At 39.6% G+C, this 14,915-nt stretch overlaps 1 protein-coding gene across 2 annotated transcripts in view; it reads right to left on the reverse strand.

Annotated features, from left to right (window-relative positions):
- The window catches only part of ndrg3b (ndrg family member 3b), a 64,867-nt gene that overhangs the window by 27,087 nt on the left and 22,865 nt on the right, over positions 1–14,915 (reverse strand). For both annotated transcript variants that reach the window (XM_081387373.1, XM_081387372.1), the window contains exons 2-3: positions 9,839–9,920; positions 8,454–8,486 (exon numbers count right to left, since the gene is read on the reverse strand). In XM_081387373.1, the coding sequence (XP_081243499.1) occupies positions 8,454–8,486; positions 9,839–9,895 (90 nt within the window). In that variant the 5' untranslated portion in view covers positions 9,896–9,920. The remainder of the gene's footprint in view (positions 1–8,453; positions 8,487–9,838; positions 9,921–14,915) is intronic.

The following is a 14,915-nucleotide window of genomic DNA, read 5'->3' on the forward strand; positions in this document are numbered from 1 at the left end:
GACATTTTTAGGCACTATTTCACTCCCTACAATGTTGAAGTTCCCAACACATTTAGGAGAGCAATAAGTTAAAGGTAGGGAAGGCAATTTCATAGAGCAATAGCAATAGCAATAGCAAGCTAGCTTTGAAATCATGAGATCCCACTCTTCCTTCAGTGTCTCCACGCCTCCTCCAAAACACAAACGCACACAGCAGAGTCTGCAAAGCGTCAAAGGTATATTTAAAACAACAAAAAAATAACTTTTCCCAGGTAATATAATATTATTTAGATTTAGAAACAGCAATAAACTCCAGCAAGATAAAGTCCTTTTATGCAAAACCATAGACCTTTATCTACAGATCAAGTATAGGCCTAATAATAGAAACATTGAATAATCTTGGAGAGAGTTTCATCGAATGCTGAATGGAGAATGACAGACAGCCTCAGCTTGGAGAAGAGTTTATGTGAACTTGAATTTGCCGACTTAGATATTCACCTGTACCTTAAACCATGGAATGGCTCTAGACCCCGTATAATATAGTGCAGTGTTTCAGGCAAAAGGTTGAGAAACCCTGGTCTAAAACACAGTGCTCGTGGCTCCCATATACTTCCACTTTTGCCTGGATCGGGTATCGGTCAGACAAGACCAATCCAAATCCAATATTGTGCGTATACTATTCTGTGTTATTGTCAAGCCCAACAAGAGGCACAAAAACATTAATAAGCACCACAAAGTTTATGTGCACTAAATTTAGGCCAAACGGAGGTTAACTAAAAGAAACCGTTCTGCCAGTTATGTCCAGCCTCCCGAAGCAAAACACAGTCATGTACAGGTAAGAATTAAAACTGTTGCCGTATTGTTCCATTTTTACCATAATGCTGTTTAAAGAGTAGATAAATGATGATTTTCATTGATACAATTCCTGTTCTGTTAATAACCCTCTGTTGATCCGACTGTCTGTGGGCGGGATACAAAAATGAGGAATAATATAGTTTTCATGAAAGCCCTGGAGCTTTCAAAATACTTTTTGGTGACAAATAAATATGAATTTCTCGGTCCAAGAAACATAGAAAATGAGTAAACATTGTTCATTTACGTGTACATTTACTACTGATACTGTAACAATACAAAGCAGGTTGAAAATCGGTGGTTAAACTTTAATGTGCACATGTATATTATTACATTGTACTTATATTTTAAAATACCTACATATATTACAGCTGTAATTAATTTCGGTAATTACATCTATAAATGATCTGTTGACCTTTTCCTTATCCCTTAACCAGGGCTTGACATTAACTTTTTGAGGCACTTGTCCTTCGGACAAGTAAATTTATGTTTTACTTGTCCATGCACAAAAGTCACTTGTCCGGGTTATAATTTTATCGTTTATTTTTTTTTTTGTGTGTGTTTTGTTAATGCAGAATTCGAACAAACCATTGAAAGCATCCAAACACTATCAATATTAATAAAATTCAGTTGAAACAGTAGAAAGGAACGTGTCCCAAGAACAGAGTTCCCCTTCAACAAGAAATAAGGATCGCCAGACTCCATAATACAAAGTAATACTTTGCACGCTGGTGTGCAGTGTATCAACCAGAGGAAGTGGTGACTCTTGTAGGTATCCTCAGTATTTGCAAGCTAGCTAGACTTTCTGTATACTATACCTAAAATAATTTTGTAAACATAGAGATGCACCGATTACAATTTTCTAGGCCGATTCCAGTTTTTCATTGAGTTTGACCTGCCGATTCCGATTTATTTTTTTTCTAACCACTTTACAGCACACACAAATATTTATGTTTGATCTTTTCTTTAACCCTTTCACGCGTAAGTTTAAAATATTCTAACTGACACACGACACCCCCCTCCCCCCGAGTGAGTTTTTTCAAGGCGAACGTTCCCTTTAATGTTTCCATGGCGACGCGTCACGCGATACACCGCAGTCACTGTATGAATGACTGATGTGTCGCTTTTATTTCGCTTTTCCTTTTTTATTCAAAATATTCACAAACTTGCTTACCATGTCATCAATCATCCAATCTGATATTCCGATTCTCAAATACGTGTGAGTGAGTGTGTTTGGTTGTTTAAAAACCTTTATAAATAATCGATCTATAACATGAGATGGGCGCCACAATGTTGTCCTGTCAGTTGGATTTACAGCACGTGAAATTCATCAGTTTCTCCCGAAATAAATGCAAGAAAGTGGCCGGTGAACTGAGAAGAATAGAGTAAACTTTATAGTTACTTCCACTATGTTTGTCTGATAATAACACATGTCGGCAAATTATATTTGAATAGATTGTTATTGCTGCTTCCACAGACATCAGTGTGTATTTTACAAACTCAAAATGTATTGTTTTACTCGTGCTTATGTGTATTTAAATATCTGAAACCTAAAATAAACATTATGAGGTTGAAAACACTGCTTAGTTGTGATATATGACAGCGCTGAACGCGTCCGACTCTGGCTCAGCGCCAGCCAACGCGCGAAAGCACAGTTTGAATCTGGCAGTTATGCGACGTCTCAAATCGGTAAAATTAAATCTGTAAAATTATAGACGTAATGAGCGGCACATGACGTGAAGTAACATGGCATTTTATTTTGTTTGAAATTTAACTTGTCCAGTGGGACAACTAATTTTCTCTTCCACTTGTCCTACAAAAAAAATCCACTTGTCCCGGACAAGCGGACAAGCCTTAATGTCGAGCCCTGCCTTAACCCACCCTTACACCTAACTAACCACAAAACCATGACCTCTGATGGAAACAGACCTTGAAGACAGTCAAACACAAACCACCATAAGTAAATATTATATCATCATTCCTTTTGTTCCTGTAATGAAATCACATCAACATTCTGTGATGCAAATTTCCAATCACCGCGTTTGAACAATAAAAACTCACAACAAAAAGCCTGCGAGCTGCAACAAAGGCCATGAGGATCACAAGCACATGAGGAATAAAACCTGCATGATGATCAAGAATGTAAATGATCACATATGAGCATAACCCAAAAAGATGGGTTAACCCTTGACATTTCAGCCGGTGTAACCTTGTCCCAGGATGCACCTGAGGCTCTGATGGATGAGTGAGTGGGGAGAACAAGGATTTCCCTCCAAAGTGCAAAGAAAGCCCCCCGTGCAGCGGCCCACGCGTGCACACCCCAGTGCTGGAACACACCCCTGATCAGTGTAACTGTACGCAGGAGTGTGTGCTTGAGAGCGGCCACATCAAGCAGCAGGTGTATCCTGCACAGCAGCAGTTGAGCATGCTCCAAATCTGACACGCTGTCAGACAGAGATGAGAGAGCCAGGGATGTTTGATCTCAGACATTAAAATGTCAGCTCTGTCTCTTCAGTGTCTGACAACTACAAAGCGTGATTTTAAAAGAGAACGCAATACTCTTGATGACCCACAGAGGGCAGCATGCATCACCACACTACTTGCCTTTATTTCCATCACAAAATGTCTATTGCGGCAAGCGCACTTGGCAACACAAAAAGGTTCGTTTTGTTAATATAAGTATCATGAACTAAGACTAAAAAAATGCTTTTGCTATGCTCTGGCCAAAAGACTGCATAGGCCTAAACATCATTATAAAATAGATATTATAATACTCACTGGCCAAAATCAATGCCATGGAAAGATCATGCTAAAATACACAGTATTGAAATACCTTGTCACTTATTAACTGTAGTTTAATGACTCTTTCAGGGACTATATCTTCTGAAGGAAGCAGGGATGATCAATTATGGCAAAAATCTTAATTCACGTTCATTTTAGTCAACACCGAGTTATTTAAAAACAATTACTCATTAACTTAATGCATTTTTTAAACTTTATAAAAAATGTTTTATGCGAGACGCTACGGGCAAAAACACTTTTTTCATGCATCTGTCATTTTTGAGATTTTGGGCTTTTTTGGCTTTACATTGATTATTTTTTCAGACTAGTCACTAGTGGAAGGAAAACATCCAAAATACACTTTTAAGTGTATCTTTTATAGCACTTTATCTATTTGCGTTTGTAGATTTCACTTACAGTACATACCTTTAAAGGCCGTTTTCTCAAAATGAGTTTCAGTAACACGTACATACACCAAACTTTACAGTTTTATTCCTATCTATATTCTGAAGGTTTTTACTGAGTGGTTTGTTTTATACACATAACATTTTATTCCTAAAAAAGAATAATGAAAAAAAATGTCAGGCTCTTTCAGACAGTATCTTCTGAGTTATGGAGGGATAAAAAGAGATATCCAATCTACCTTCTGTAAAAACCTGTAAATCCAATATGTCGACAACAAAAAATACAAGATTTTGAACCTGACTTCATCCAATGTTCAAAATTTTGTTCTAGAAAAGTATGCAAATTAATGCAGATTTAATTAGATAATGCCTCGTTTTGCCAAATGTTTGCAATTCTTAATGTGATCAAACAACTGGGGAGGAAGTATGCTGATATAGTACTTACTTTTTTTACCGTATTCACCTGGGGTGTTATGTATAGTTGTAACAGTCTTTCAAAAGGCACTCGAGATTGTTATTGTGGGGGGAAATGGCATAGGGTGCAGTCTCTCATACCTTATATCACCAGCTTTGTGAATTACATAACTGCAGCTAGAGATTAAACTCATAACCCGTAAACATGTTTTTGTTTACGAGCAATAGAGGAAGAAAAAACCTGTAGCATACAGCAGATACGATGGTAATAATGAAAGTAAAGGGTCATCTCTTGTGCCTGGCCTTTTCCGGTAGAGTGAGCGTCACGCCTGACTACACACATCCGCTGCCCCGTGTGCCATCTGACCCAATGCCACATCCCTTCACAACCAATGCTGTGTTATCAGCTAGACACTGGGAGAGAAAAACAAGCTCGCACAGCTAATGATGCTGTTTGCTATTTGTTTGGCTAGAAGACCAAACGGCATTAACAAAACAGATGTCATTTAGGCTCATTTAAGTATCTCATTAAAAAAAAAAATCTGAAACACACTGTACAAATCAAGCACAGAACCAAACAATGCGTTGTGTGAGAACAGCTCGTCTGTTCCATGTATTTACACTGCCCTCTTCTGGAGAAGCCCAACAGGTGTCAGCTTACATCATCCACAGAGACCCATTCACATCTCACACTCCACAGCCACACCGTCACCATAGCAACTGCTCTTCAAAACGCTGGCAACTATAAAAGCTAAGGAAAAGATCAGGCATTATGGGGCTTCAGGGAACCGTTCAGCCTAGACTCTTCAGGCAGAGTTTAGATGCTAAAGATTTACTTTGGTCCATTTTTATAGTAGTTTCCTCTTTCTCTCTTCGGAGGAGTTCAGAGATGTTTTGTTATGTAATAGTTCAAGTCCTCCTGTTGCATAGTTACCAGCTCCAGTAGAAACCCGATAGAAAAAAAGATGAACTTTTCCATGTACAAACACTATGGTTTACGACTCCATTTACCCATCTCTCCTCATCATCCTTGTCTATATTCCATTTGTATGTCTAGTAACACACTCAAGCATCCTCTCAGGTTTGTGAATGTGTGATGATGATGTAATTCTCGCCTGAGATGCCGATCTAAAGTACCTGGCGAGGTTAAATTTAAACCTGTGAACGTTGGCATGATCCTCGCTGGTGCACATTATGACAAATTACGGTGTAATTCACCACACTCTAAAAATACTCCAAATGAGACTCACTACGAGTGCTGAACCTCAGATAAATGAGTCTTTTCAGGGAGTTGAAAGATCTGAAATTCTGATAGTCAACGGATAAGGGCAAGTTCTACAACAGTAGGTGTTTAGGCTAAAAATAAAAATAGAAATCGATTTCCTTTTGTTGAAAAAAAGAAAATTCATAAAATGATTTTTTATATCTGAAAATATTTTTTAATATTGGTGGCATCAGCCATTTCAGTTAAAAAATATGCAAATCATGCATTATATAACTAAGAAATGATACAAAGAAATTCCTGTGAAATGGTAATAACATTTTTTTTAAAACACAACAACCAGCAAAATATGTTGTATTCAATGAAAAAAAAGCAAATAAATCAGTCAATCAATAATCATTGTTTTATGAGCAAAACATCACTTTAAGAAAATGGGCATTAAAATGACACTTATGCTAATTTACTATGTAAAAACCATAAAAATTAAACAAACAAAAACACATTGGTGGCTTGTTTGGTCATTTTCTGGAATTTGCTAAATGCTGTGGAAAGTCAAAATGGTTAAATCTAGCTAAAATCACTTGGTCTGGCATCGCCTCTTAAAGGGGGACGGAGAACACTTTTACTTGTCTTGAGAAAACCCACGTCACTTAGAGCCGTGACACACCAAGCATCTGTCGGGCTGGTTTTGCAGTGTGTTCCACACGTCGACTCGCGTCAGGGGTAGTTCGCCCGATTCAGCAAACACGCAAGAGAGATCACTCTGATTGGCTGTTCAGTTTAGCGAACGAGTCAGTACACGAGAATAAAAGCAAAAGTGATGAAAGCGAGCAAAGTCCAGATGGCACAGACATAAGGCTTTTTTTATTTTATGTCATCTTACCTGAGCATTCAAATATTTCATAACAACATGAGCCGCCTGCTATGAAGAAAGTGATCAGTATGATTGATATTCAAAATGGTAAGCAAGCGCCGGTTTGTTTACAGTTTGTATATCTTTCAATGATGATAATAGACTACTGATACCTGCTGCTATAGACAGTTATTTCCTCACACGCAGACGCAGAACTAGTTGACAGTCAGCCCTAGTCCTTTTGGTTTGTTCAAGAGCAGATTTTTGCCAGATGCAGCTGACGCGAGGCGACAACAAAGTCGGCTTTCGTAGCCAGTGGTTATTTGTCGTTGGCTTGGTGTACCATGGCCTTTAGGACTTGCTTTTTCCTGGGTGAAATTGGACTACAACTGCCCTACACCTGCTAGGGCTCAAATGTCAATCTGATCAGGTTTAAGACAATGGAGAATGCAGAGGACAATGAATAATGAAGAGCTGGTGAGCAGCACTGACAGCAATGTGCTGCTATCTGGAAAAGATAGAGCCTAGGGTAGGAGAATAAACACAACCGAAATGAGCAGTCAATTGTGACAAAACCCTAAAAAAATAAAAATTGTTAATATCAGGACAAGGGAAGGCCGGAGTCTTGAAGGAGAGCGATTCTGGGTAAATGGTGTTCTGCACCACCGGGCTTCAACACCATTGGCCAATTAGGCCATAGGCTAAATGTTGTGATTCTATAAGGGCTTCAGGATTGGTTGGAGAAAGGGGTTTCCCTTAAAGGGGAACTTGGCAACTCTAGCCATTTCTTCTGTGGGGCGTATATTTCACAACACTGTCGTAAAAAAAACTCACTTGCGCCACCCTCCTCCCCTTTCTACCGCTGCTCATTTTCAATTGTTATTATCGGAGCCGGCCAACTTTATCGTGTGGAGCTATGTCTACCGAGGTGGGTAATACATCATACACAGGATCATAGAACGTGCTTGTTTATGTCGAATTGCCGTAAAGCAGTTCGTGTTTCTCTCTCGTTCTCGCTTCTCACGAGACTTCCTATTTCCAGCTTACCGGGACGTTAGTCCCCATGTTGCAAGGTTGGTTTTCCACCTGGGAACACTAGGGGGAGCGGGGAAAGTCACCATTTTCACCAGAACAGGTTATTTAACCATCCAAATGATTTCTAAACGGTTTTATTAAGTTGAAATAGTTGCCAAGTTCCCCTTTAAAGACTCAACTTCAGATGTAATGGTAAGTGAACTGGTAACAAAAAACAAAAAAACATGCTATTCACAAACCATACACAAAATATATTTGCCTAATCCTCATGAAATGATATAGTAATAAAAAATATTGTATAACTGATTGTAATTTAACTACTTAAGTAACTACTGATTTGTTTTAACTAATTTGCACACAGTTAAAGAAACAAAGTTGGCCCAGTTTAAAATCTGTTTTAATTTTTTTATGGTTTTATTATAGTTTTTAGTAATTACAAATTTTAAATTGTGTTGATAACATGGAAGTTTCCACCACTTTCGTGCATTGCATTAAAATCTGAAAATTGTTACTGCATTCTTATTGGTACTATTTTGTTGTATACTGAATGACTGAATGATTGCCACTGGAGAAATTAATAATTAAAAAAAATTAAGCGAGAAATTATAATGGAATAAGCATGATGATGAAGCGTGCTAAGATCCTGAGTCCAATCCTGCTCTTCAGCAGATAACACACAGCAGCTCAACTCACCACCCACAAACACTCCCACACACCCACAGAAAAACAAAGAGACACAAGAGTGAATTTCACTGCTCTAGAGTGAAGTACAGGTCAAGAATCTTTCACCACCATCACACAGTGCTGGGAATTCAAGCAATAGTGCTGGAGGAGTAGATTAATGACTGTGGGTGAATGCTTCAGGAGGTTATATGGAGTACATGAAGGCCTAATGATCACAAGAGACTCTTACCTGACAATCAAAGTCCTGGAAGTTCTGTCCATTCTGTGTGGAAAGAACGACAGAGAAGAGAAGAGAGAGAAAGAGATCAGCTGTGCTGGTCTGAAGGGTTAAGCATGTGACGTTAAAACGTCAGATCATGTAAGACACAATGTCCCATGTTACACCTGGCATTAACATCAGTCACAGATGAGCTAATTACAAGCAGACCACAGACAAAGCTTTCCACTTCCACATGCCATTAATGTACATAACATTAACATTAAAGGGGTCCTATTATGCCCTTTTACGAAGTCTTGATTTTGTTTTTGGGGTGTACTAGAATGCTTGGGCTGTTTTCATGCTTGATTGTTCAAAAAACAATTTTTTTCCCACATATTTTACATTACAGCAACTCTTTTCCCGGTCTGTCTTGAACGTGTCATTAGTTCCTGTTTCGATGAAGCCAATCCTTCCGAAATACGAAATGTGCTGTGATTGGTTAGCTGGCTCAGTCTGTTGTGATTGGCAGCGCTTAGTGAGTGTTTGGGAAATGTCCCACCCCTCCATAACTAAGTTCTGCTCTAGTGTAAATATTAAGGATGGCGTCAATTTCAAACCAATTCGAGCCTGATTCAGACCCTGACAATGTTAACGAAGAAGAGGATCATGCAGAACGGATTTCACAGGACGTTTCAGAGCGGTGTGTTTTTTGTAATTTTCTTATACATTATAGATACAATGTTATCCACCAAACAAAAGGGTTTGGAACTGGGGTGTGGAAAAAAAAAATAGCAACACCACCGTCTTCTCTAATGCAGCTCAACCAAGCCTCATCCCCTTTTTTGTGTTTTCTGTGGGCAGGGATTATTTAAATGAGTAACATTGTGACTTCATAAGACCCGGAAAAATCACGTTCGTTTTAGCCGTTTGCAATGAGCCTTTGTTGTAGTTCTTGGAAATTGGATTCTGTTAAATAAAGATTTTTTTTCGGACTATTACTTCAAATGTCAGGCTTTACAGGGTTAATCCGAGACAGTTCAGAGAGCCATACGGAACAAACAAAAGGAAGTACCAGTATGCATCCTTTAGACAGTACACACACACATACAACACCAGCTCATTTTTGGCTCTATTTGAAGCTGGTGATTTCAGAGGCTTTGAGATCAGGATCCGATGAGACTCATACATCATCTCTCTGATCTCATTGCTCCGGTAAAGCTTGGTATCCAAGGGAAACCGGCCCTTAGAAGAGCGCCTTGAGGAGCCTGGGATCGAGTCGTGCTATTTAGAGTGAGAGAACTGGAGTAGAGGGGTGAGATTTAGTTAAAGATAGAGAGGGGATGCGCTGACATTCACAATCAGACATTTGTATCAATAACATTTGTAACAATGTGTGTGTGTGTGAGTGAACTTACCTTGTCTGTCAGGAGGGGTTTGATCTCAGTCAACTGCACATCCTGTAACTCATCCATCCTCAATCCTGACAGCTGCCCGTCACTGCAGAGAGAGAGACAGGATAGAAATGGATTAGTACATCATTACAGCCAGCAATGACTTATTGACCAACAGGGAACAGGGCTCAGCATGCCAAATGCTCATGAATACAGAATTACAGTAAAGAGGGCACAGAGAGAGAGAGAGAGAGAGAGAGAGAAAGAGAGAGAGAGAGAGAGAGAGAGAGAGAGAGAGAGAGAGAGAGAGAGAGAGAGAGAGAGAGAGAGAGAGAGAGAGAGAGAGAGAGAGAGAGAGAGAGAGAGAGAGCGAGAGATGATGTTTAACATCCCGCCTAATAACCACCACAAAACCCCCATTGTCCTTGCTAGCAGAATTCAGATGAGCTCATGTTGAATTCATGGTTTAACTCCCTGTGTCAGTCCTGAAGGTCAATGCATGCTACTGTCTCAGTATGGGCATTATGTAGGCTTATGTCAACCTTACAATGGCGCTGGGGTGAAATAAAGGTTTTATGTTCCTCTCCATCAGGGATGAAATGTGCTGCTGCAGAATGCAAGCATGCAAATGTGAATTCTTGGCCAATACACTAAAAGCACATGGACCATTTGGGCAAACTGGAAGAGATGAAACGGCATTGGCAACTGATTTTACTACTGTAACGTGACTCATTTCTTAGTCACACTCGTATATTCAGAAAAAGAAAAAAAAAACATGTTGGGTGACTATATTATCCATCAGGAATTAACTGGATCATGAGAAGTGGACAAACTCTTCTAGTACAGGCCAGCACAGTACCATTCAAAAATTTGAGAAAGAAGAAATTATGAGAAATTATGTTCACCAAGGCATTTATTTGATCAAAAATTCAGCAAAAACAGTAATATTGTGAAATATTATTACAATTTAAAATAACTGTTTTCTGTTTGAACATATTTTAAAATGTAATTTCTTCCTGTGATGGCAAAGCTGAATGTTCAGCATCATTACTAGGGGTGTGCAGCAGAGCCAATATTTGAATCTGTATTTGTAACAATCTCAAAATTGATCGTATCTGTATTTGGATGAAACTGGAAGTGGGCGGGGCTTTAACCAGAAGTTAGTAAACTTACTTGAGAAGGCAGTTTTAAATGAAATTCCGTTCCCTTTATAGCTATCATTTAAGAACTATAACTTCATAAAAAAATATTTCTAATTGTCGAAGCCGATAGCCTTGAAGGCAGTGCTTCGATGTAGTGCAGTTGTGCTTCAGGCGACCCGAGTTTGAGACTCTTGAGGAACATTCCAGATTTCGATAAATAAATATCCTCTAATTAAAACAATAACACTACAATAATACATTTATTATTATCAATGTTGAAAATGGTTATGGCTTATGCTGCTTAATATTTTTGTGGAAACTGAATCACTTTATTCAGCGTTCTTTGATGAATAGAAAGTCAAAAGAACAGCATTTATTTGAAATAGAAATATTTTATGATAAATGTCTTTGACACTTTTAATCAATTGAATGTGTCCTTGCTGAATATAATTAATTAATTAATTAAATAAATATTGCACTGACCCCAAACATTTGAACGGTAGTGTATTGCATATTAAGCCTGAAAAACTCAAAGCACATATTCTGGAAGACAATGAAACATTAAATCATGCTTGCACTCATATGTTTGCTGTATGCTTTAGTTTCTGATCTGAAACCACTTAAACTTTTTGATACAAAAGGATGGACTTGCTGTCCCAACATGATTGTATAACTGTTCTGTACACCTTGAGCTACTATGCCCAGGTCTCTGTTTCCCTGTTTAAAGGCTTTATCCACATACGTAATGACTTGGCATTTAGTAAAATTTCTCGGTTGTCTTAAATCACACACATGCCAGGTCACGTTAACTATTGCCTTCAGTAAGTTCCCTTGGACCTTGACTGACTATCTATCGGGTTGAGGATGCGAGAGAAGATGAACAAAAGGATCCAAGGTGAACACGGGGCTTCGGATGGCGTCCACGGGAGGGCTGACAAGTGTTGACAAGGTCACAGTCAGAGACAGAAAGCCATGTGTGTGTGTGGTAGATGGATTAGTGGAGTCACTCAGAGGGAAAATGTCGATCTGTCACAGTGTGTAGGGTCAGTGATCTGTCAAAAGACACAGCTTGAGAGACAAGAGACACAGGCTTTTGCCTATTTATAAGTTTCTAAATGTTGACCAAAAGCCCCCCAATCATTTCAATCAATGCAAATTTTGCTATTTGGTGTATATCAAGGTTAGGGGTGTGCAAATCTACTACAACAATAATAATATCGTAATAATAGCTTTAACAATATGTCAGCTGACATTGTAAAGTATGTCACACACTTTGCAAAAAACAAACAAAATCACGCATTGAGAATAGCCGCTTTCACTGTGTGACGTAGCCTAGTTCAATGCCGGTAGAATGCTCTGAAATTCAAGATATTTAGGGTAATTTTTCCCTCACAAAGTTCTGTCTTATATCAAATTATATAGGCTAGTTTTGCAATATCACATGAACAAGAGGGCTGTTTATCATAAATACCTGCATGATTGCGAATGTCATATTGATTTAATAAAACAGTTCAATAAACCTGTTCAATAAACAAGTTAACATTGAGTTAATATTCAATATTTTCTGTTTCTGCTTTTTCAATGAAAATGTTCAATGAAAATGAAAAACTACTCGCCCTCTGAAGCAAAGAATTAGCGAACACAAAAATTCAATAAGACGAAATTATATGAATTATCCTGTTGCCCGCCATTTTAAATAATAACCACTCGCATCCTTTATCCTCCCTCAGGTTTCAGGGAATAGAACAGGTTACTTCTCAGAGAGGAGGTGATGTTGACAGGCGACTATGTCAGAGAGAGTTGTATTGGATCTATATGTTAGAAGCTCTACAACCACTGGGTCTCAATGAGGAGTTTGATATGAGCGTGTTTCTTTAATCTCATCACTATAGACTATTCTATGCTCTATGATGGTCATAGCCTGATATTTGCATATAATAGTGGTTTCTTTCTATTTGTGTCGATGCAATGTAATCTTGTAATGTTTTAATCTATTTGAAGTTTTGATGTAATTTATGTTTTTTGTTTTCAGTAGACCCTGTGCCTATAAGGCTATACTTGATATAGGCTATGTTGAACTACATTTCCCATGTTCCCTATCCCTGTAGCCTTAGCCATGTTAACACAGGTGTCTGGTATTATGCAATTAGGAGAGGTGATTGGCAAGAGCCCTTTTGTATGGCCACATTCACTTTGTTTGTATGCCTGAAGAAGGTCGCAAGACCGAAAGCTTGCTAATAAATTGATCTTGCACAGTGCTGTATTTTTACAATTTTCAATGAAAATGTTCAAATGAAACCACAGCATAGCCGTTTTGCGTCTCTGAGCAAAACACAGAGTGGTGCTTCTGTACTGTATGAATCCACACTTGGAATGAATTTTAAATGAATGATTTAATGACTGAATGAATGAGCTGTTTGAGCAAATCATTGACACAACTGATTAAGACCGTGACTGGTGGTTTTAGATTCATATTTTTATTTTTATTATTAAATCAGTTTAAAGAGGCAAATATTGCTTTTTAGTGGAAAACGTCTCCAGTTACTTTCGTAACCTCGGTTCCCTGAAAGGCAAGGAACGAGACATTACGGATGTCGTATATGGGAACTCCTCTCATCCTTCACTTCCGCTGAAATCTTATAGGCTAACGCCAGCAGAGCTGGCCAATTGACGCAAAATATGCAAATACTGAACCTTGTGCAGTATAAAGCAAGTGCAGCGTCAATTCCATTTCAGAATCGAACAGAAACGCTTAAATCAAGCGAACACGGCGGCGAGTGTAATGTCTCGTTCCTTGCCTTTCAGGGAACCGAGGTTACGAAAGTAACCGGAGACGTTCCCTATCAAGGCTACGGAACTTCGACATTACGGATGTCGTATATGGGAACTGTATAGAATCCCGCCGTGGCCGCATAACAACCACAGAACACAGAACCCAATACCGACACCGCCCCCCCAGCATGCGAGCATCTGATACGCCGAGATCGACCAAGGCGAACCTCTAACCTCTGATAGGTCCAAAGGAACCAATCACAAGCTCACAAAACACTGCCATAATTTGCATATCCCGAGCAGTGTAAACTGGGGAAGTTAGCACTGTTTAGCACAACAGGGCAACAACAGTAAGAGAAGGCCAACGCATAGCGGTGACACATTCTAAAAACACACATAATAGCACATAGAACATCTCTTGGGCAAAGCGCAGAGCAGCTCTCTCAATGCATGTGTAAAACAATCAACTCACCGAAAGCACTCGAGACGCTACAGAGGGCAAATCCAACTTGTAAAACCTGGCGAATGTGTTCTGAGAAGACCAGCCAGCCGCAAGACATAAATCCTGAATAGACATACCCTTAGTCCAGGCCCACGAGGAGGCGATTGCCCTAGTCGAATGGGCCTTGACGTTAAGGGGGCATTCCTGCCCCAGGCATTCATAAGCCAAAACAATAGCGTCCACAATCCAGTGAGCAAGCCTCTGTTTAGAGACCCCCCGTCCCTTACTGCACCCACCAAAGCACACAAATAGCTGGTCCGATTGACGAAAAGCGGCCGAGCGAGAAATGTATTCCCGGAGCGCTCAGACTGGGCAAACAGCACTCTGAGCATCCGAACCCTGAGAGGTTGATGGCTCAGCGGACAGGGCAGGCAGAGAAACAATCTGCGCTCTGAACGGGGTATTGAGCGATTTAGGGACGTAACCCGGCCTCGGCCTGAGCTTCACATTACAGTTTCCCGGTCCAAAGCGAATACACTCTTCACTTACAGAGAAAGCCTGTAAATCCCCAACCCGCTTCGCCGAGGCGAGAGCGAGAAGCAGCGCCGTTTTAACCGAAAGCTCCTTAATGGCAATCGAAGCCAAGGGTTCAAAAGGCGGCCGTGACAAAGCCTCCAAGACCAAAGCCAAATCCCACGGCGGCACCGAAGGCGGCCGTGCAGGGCACAATCTCCTAGCTCCCTTG

This window comes from Scardinius erythrophthalmus (assembly GCF_964197995.2).
Source record: "Scardinius erythrophthalmus genome assembly, chromosome: 15".
Lineage (NCBI taxonomy): Eukaryota > Metazoa > Chordata > Actinopteri > Cypriniformes > Leuciscidae > Scardinius > Scardinius erythrophthalmus.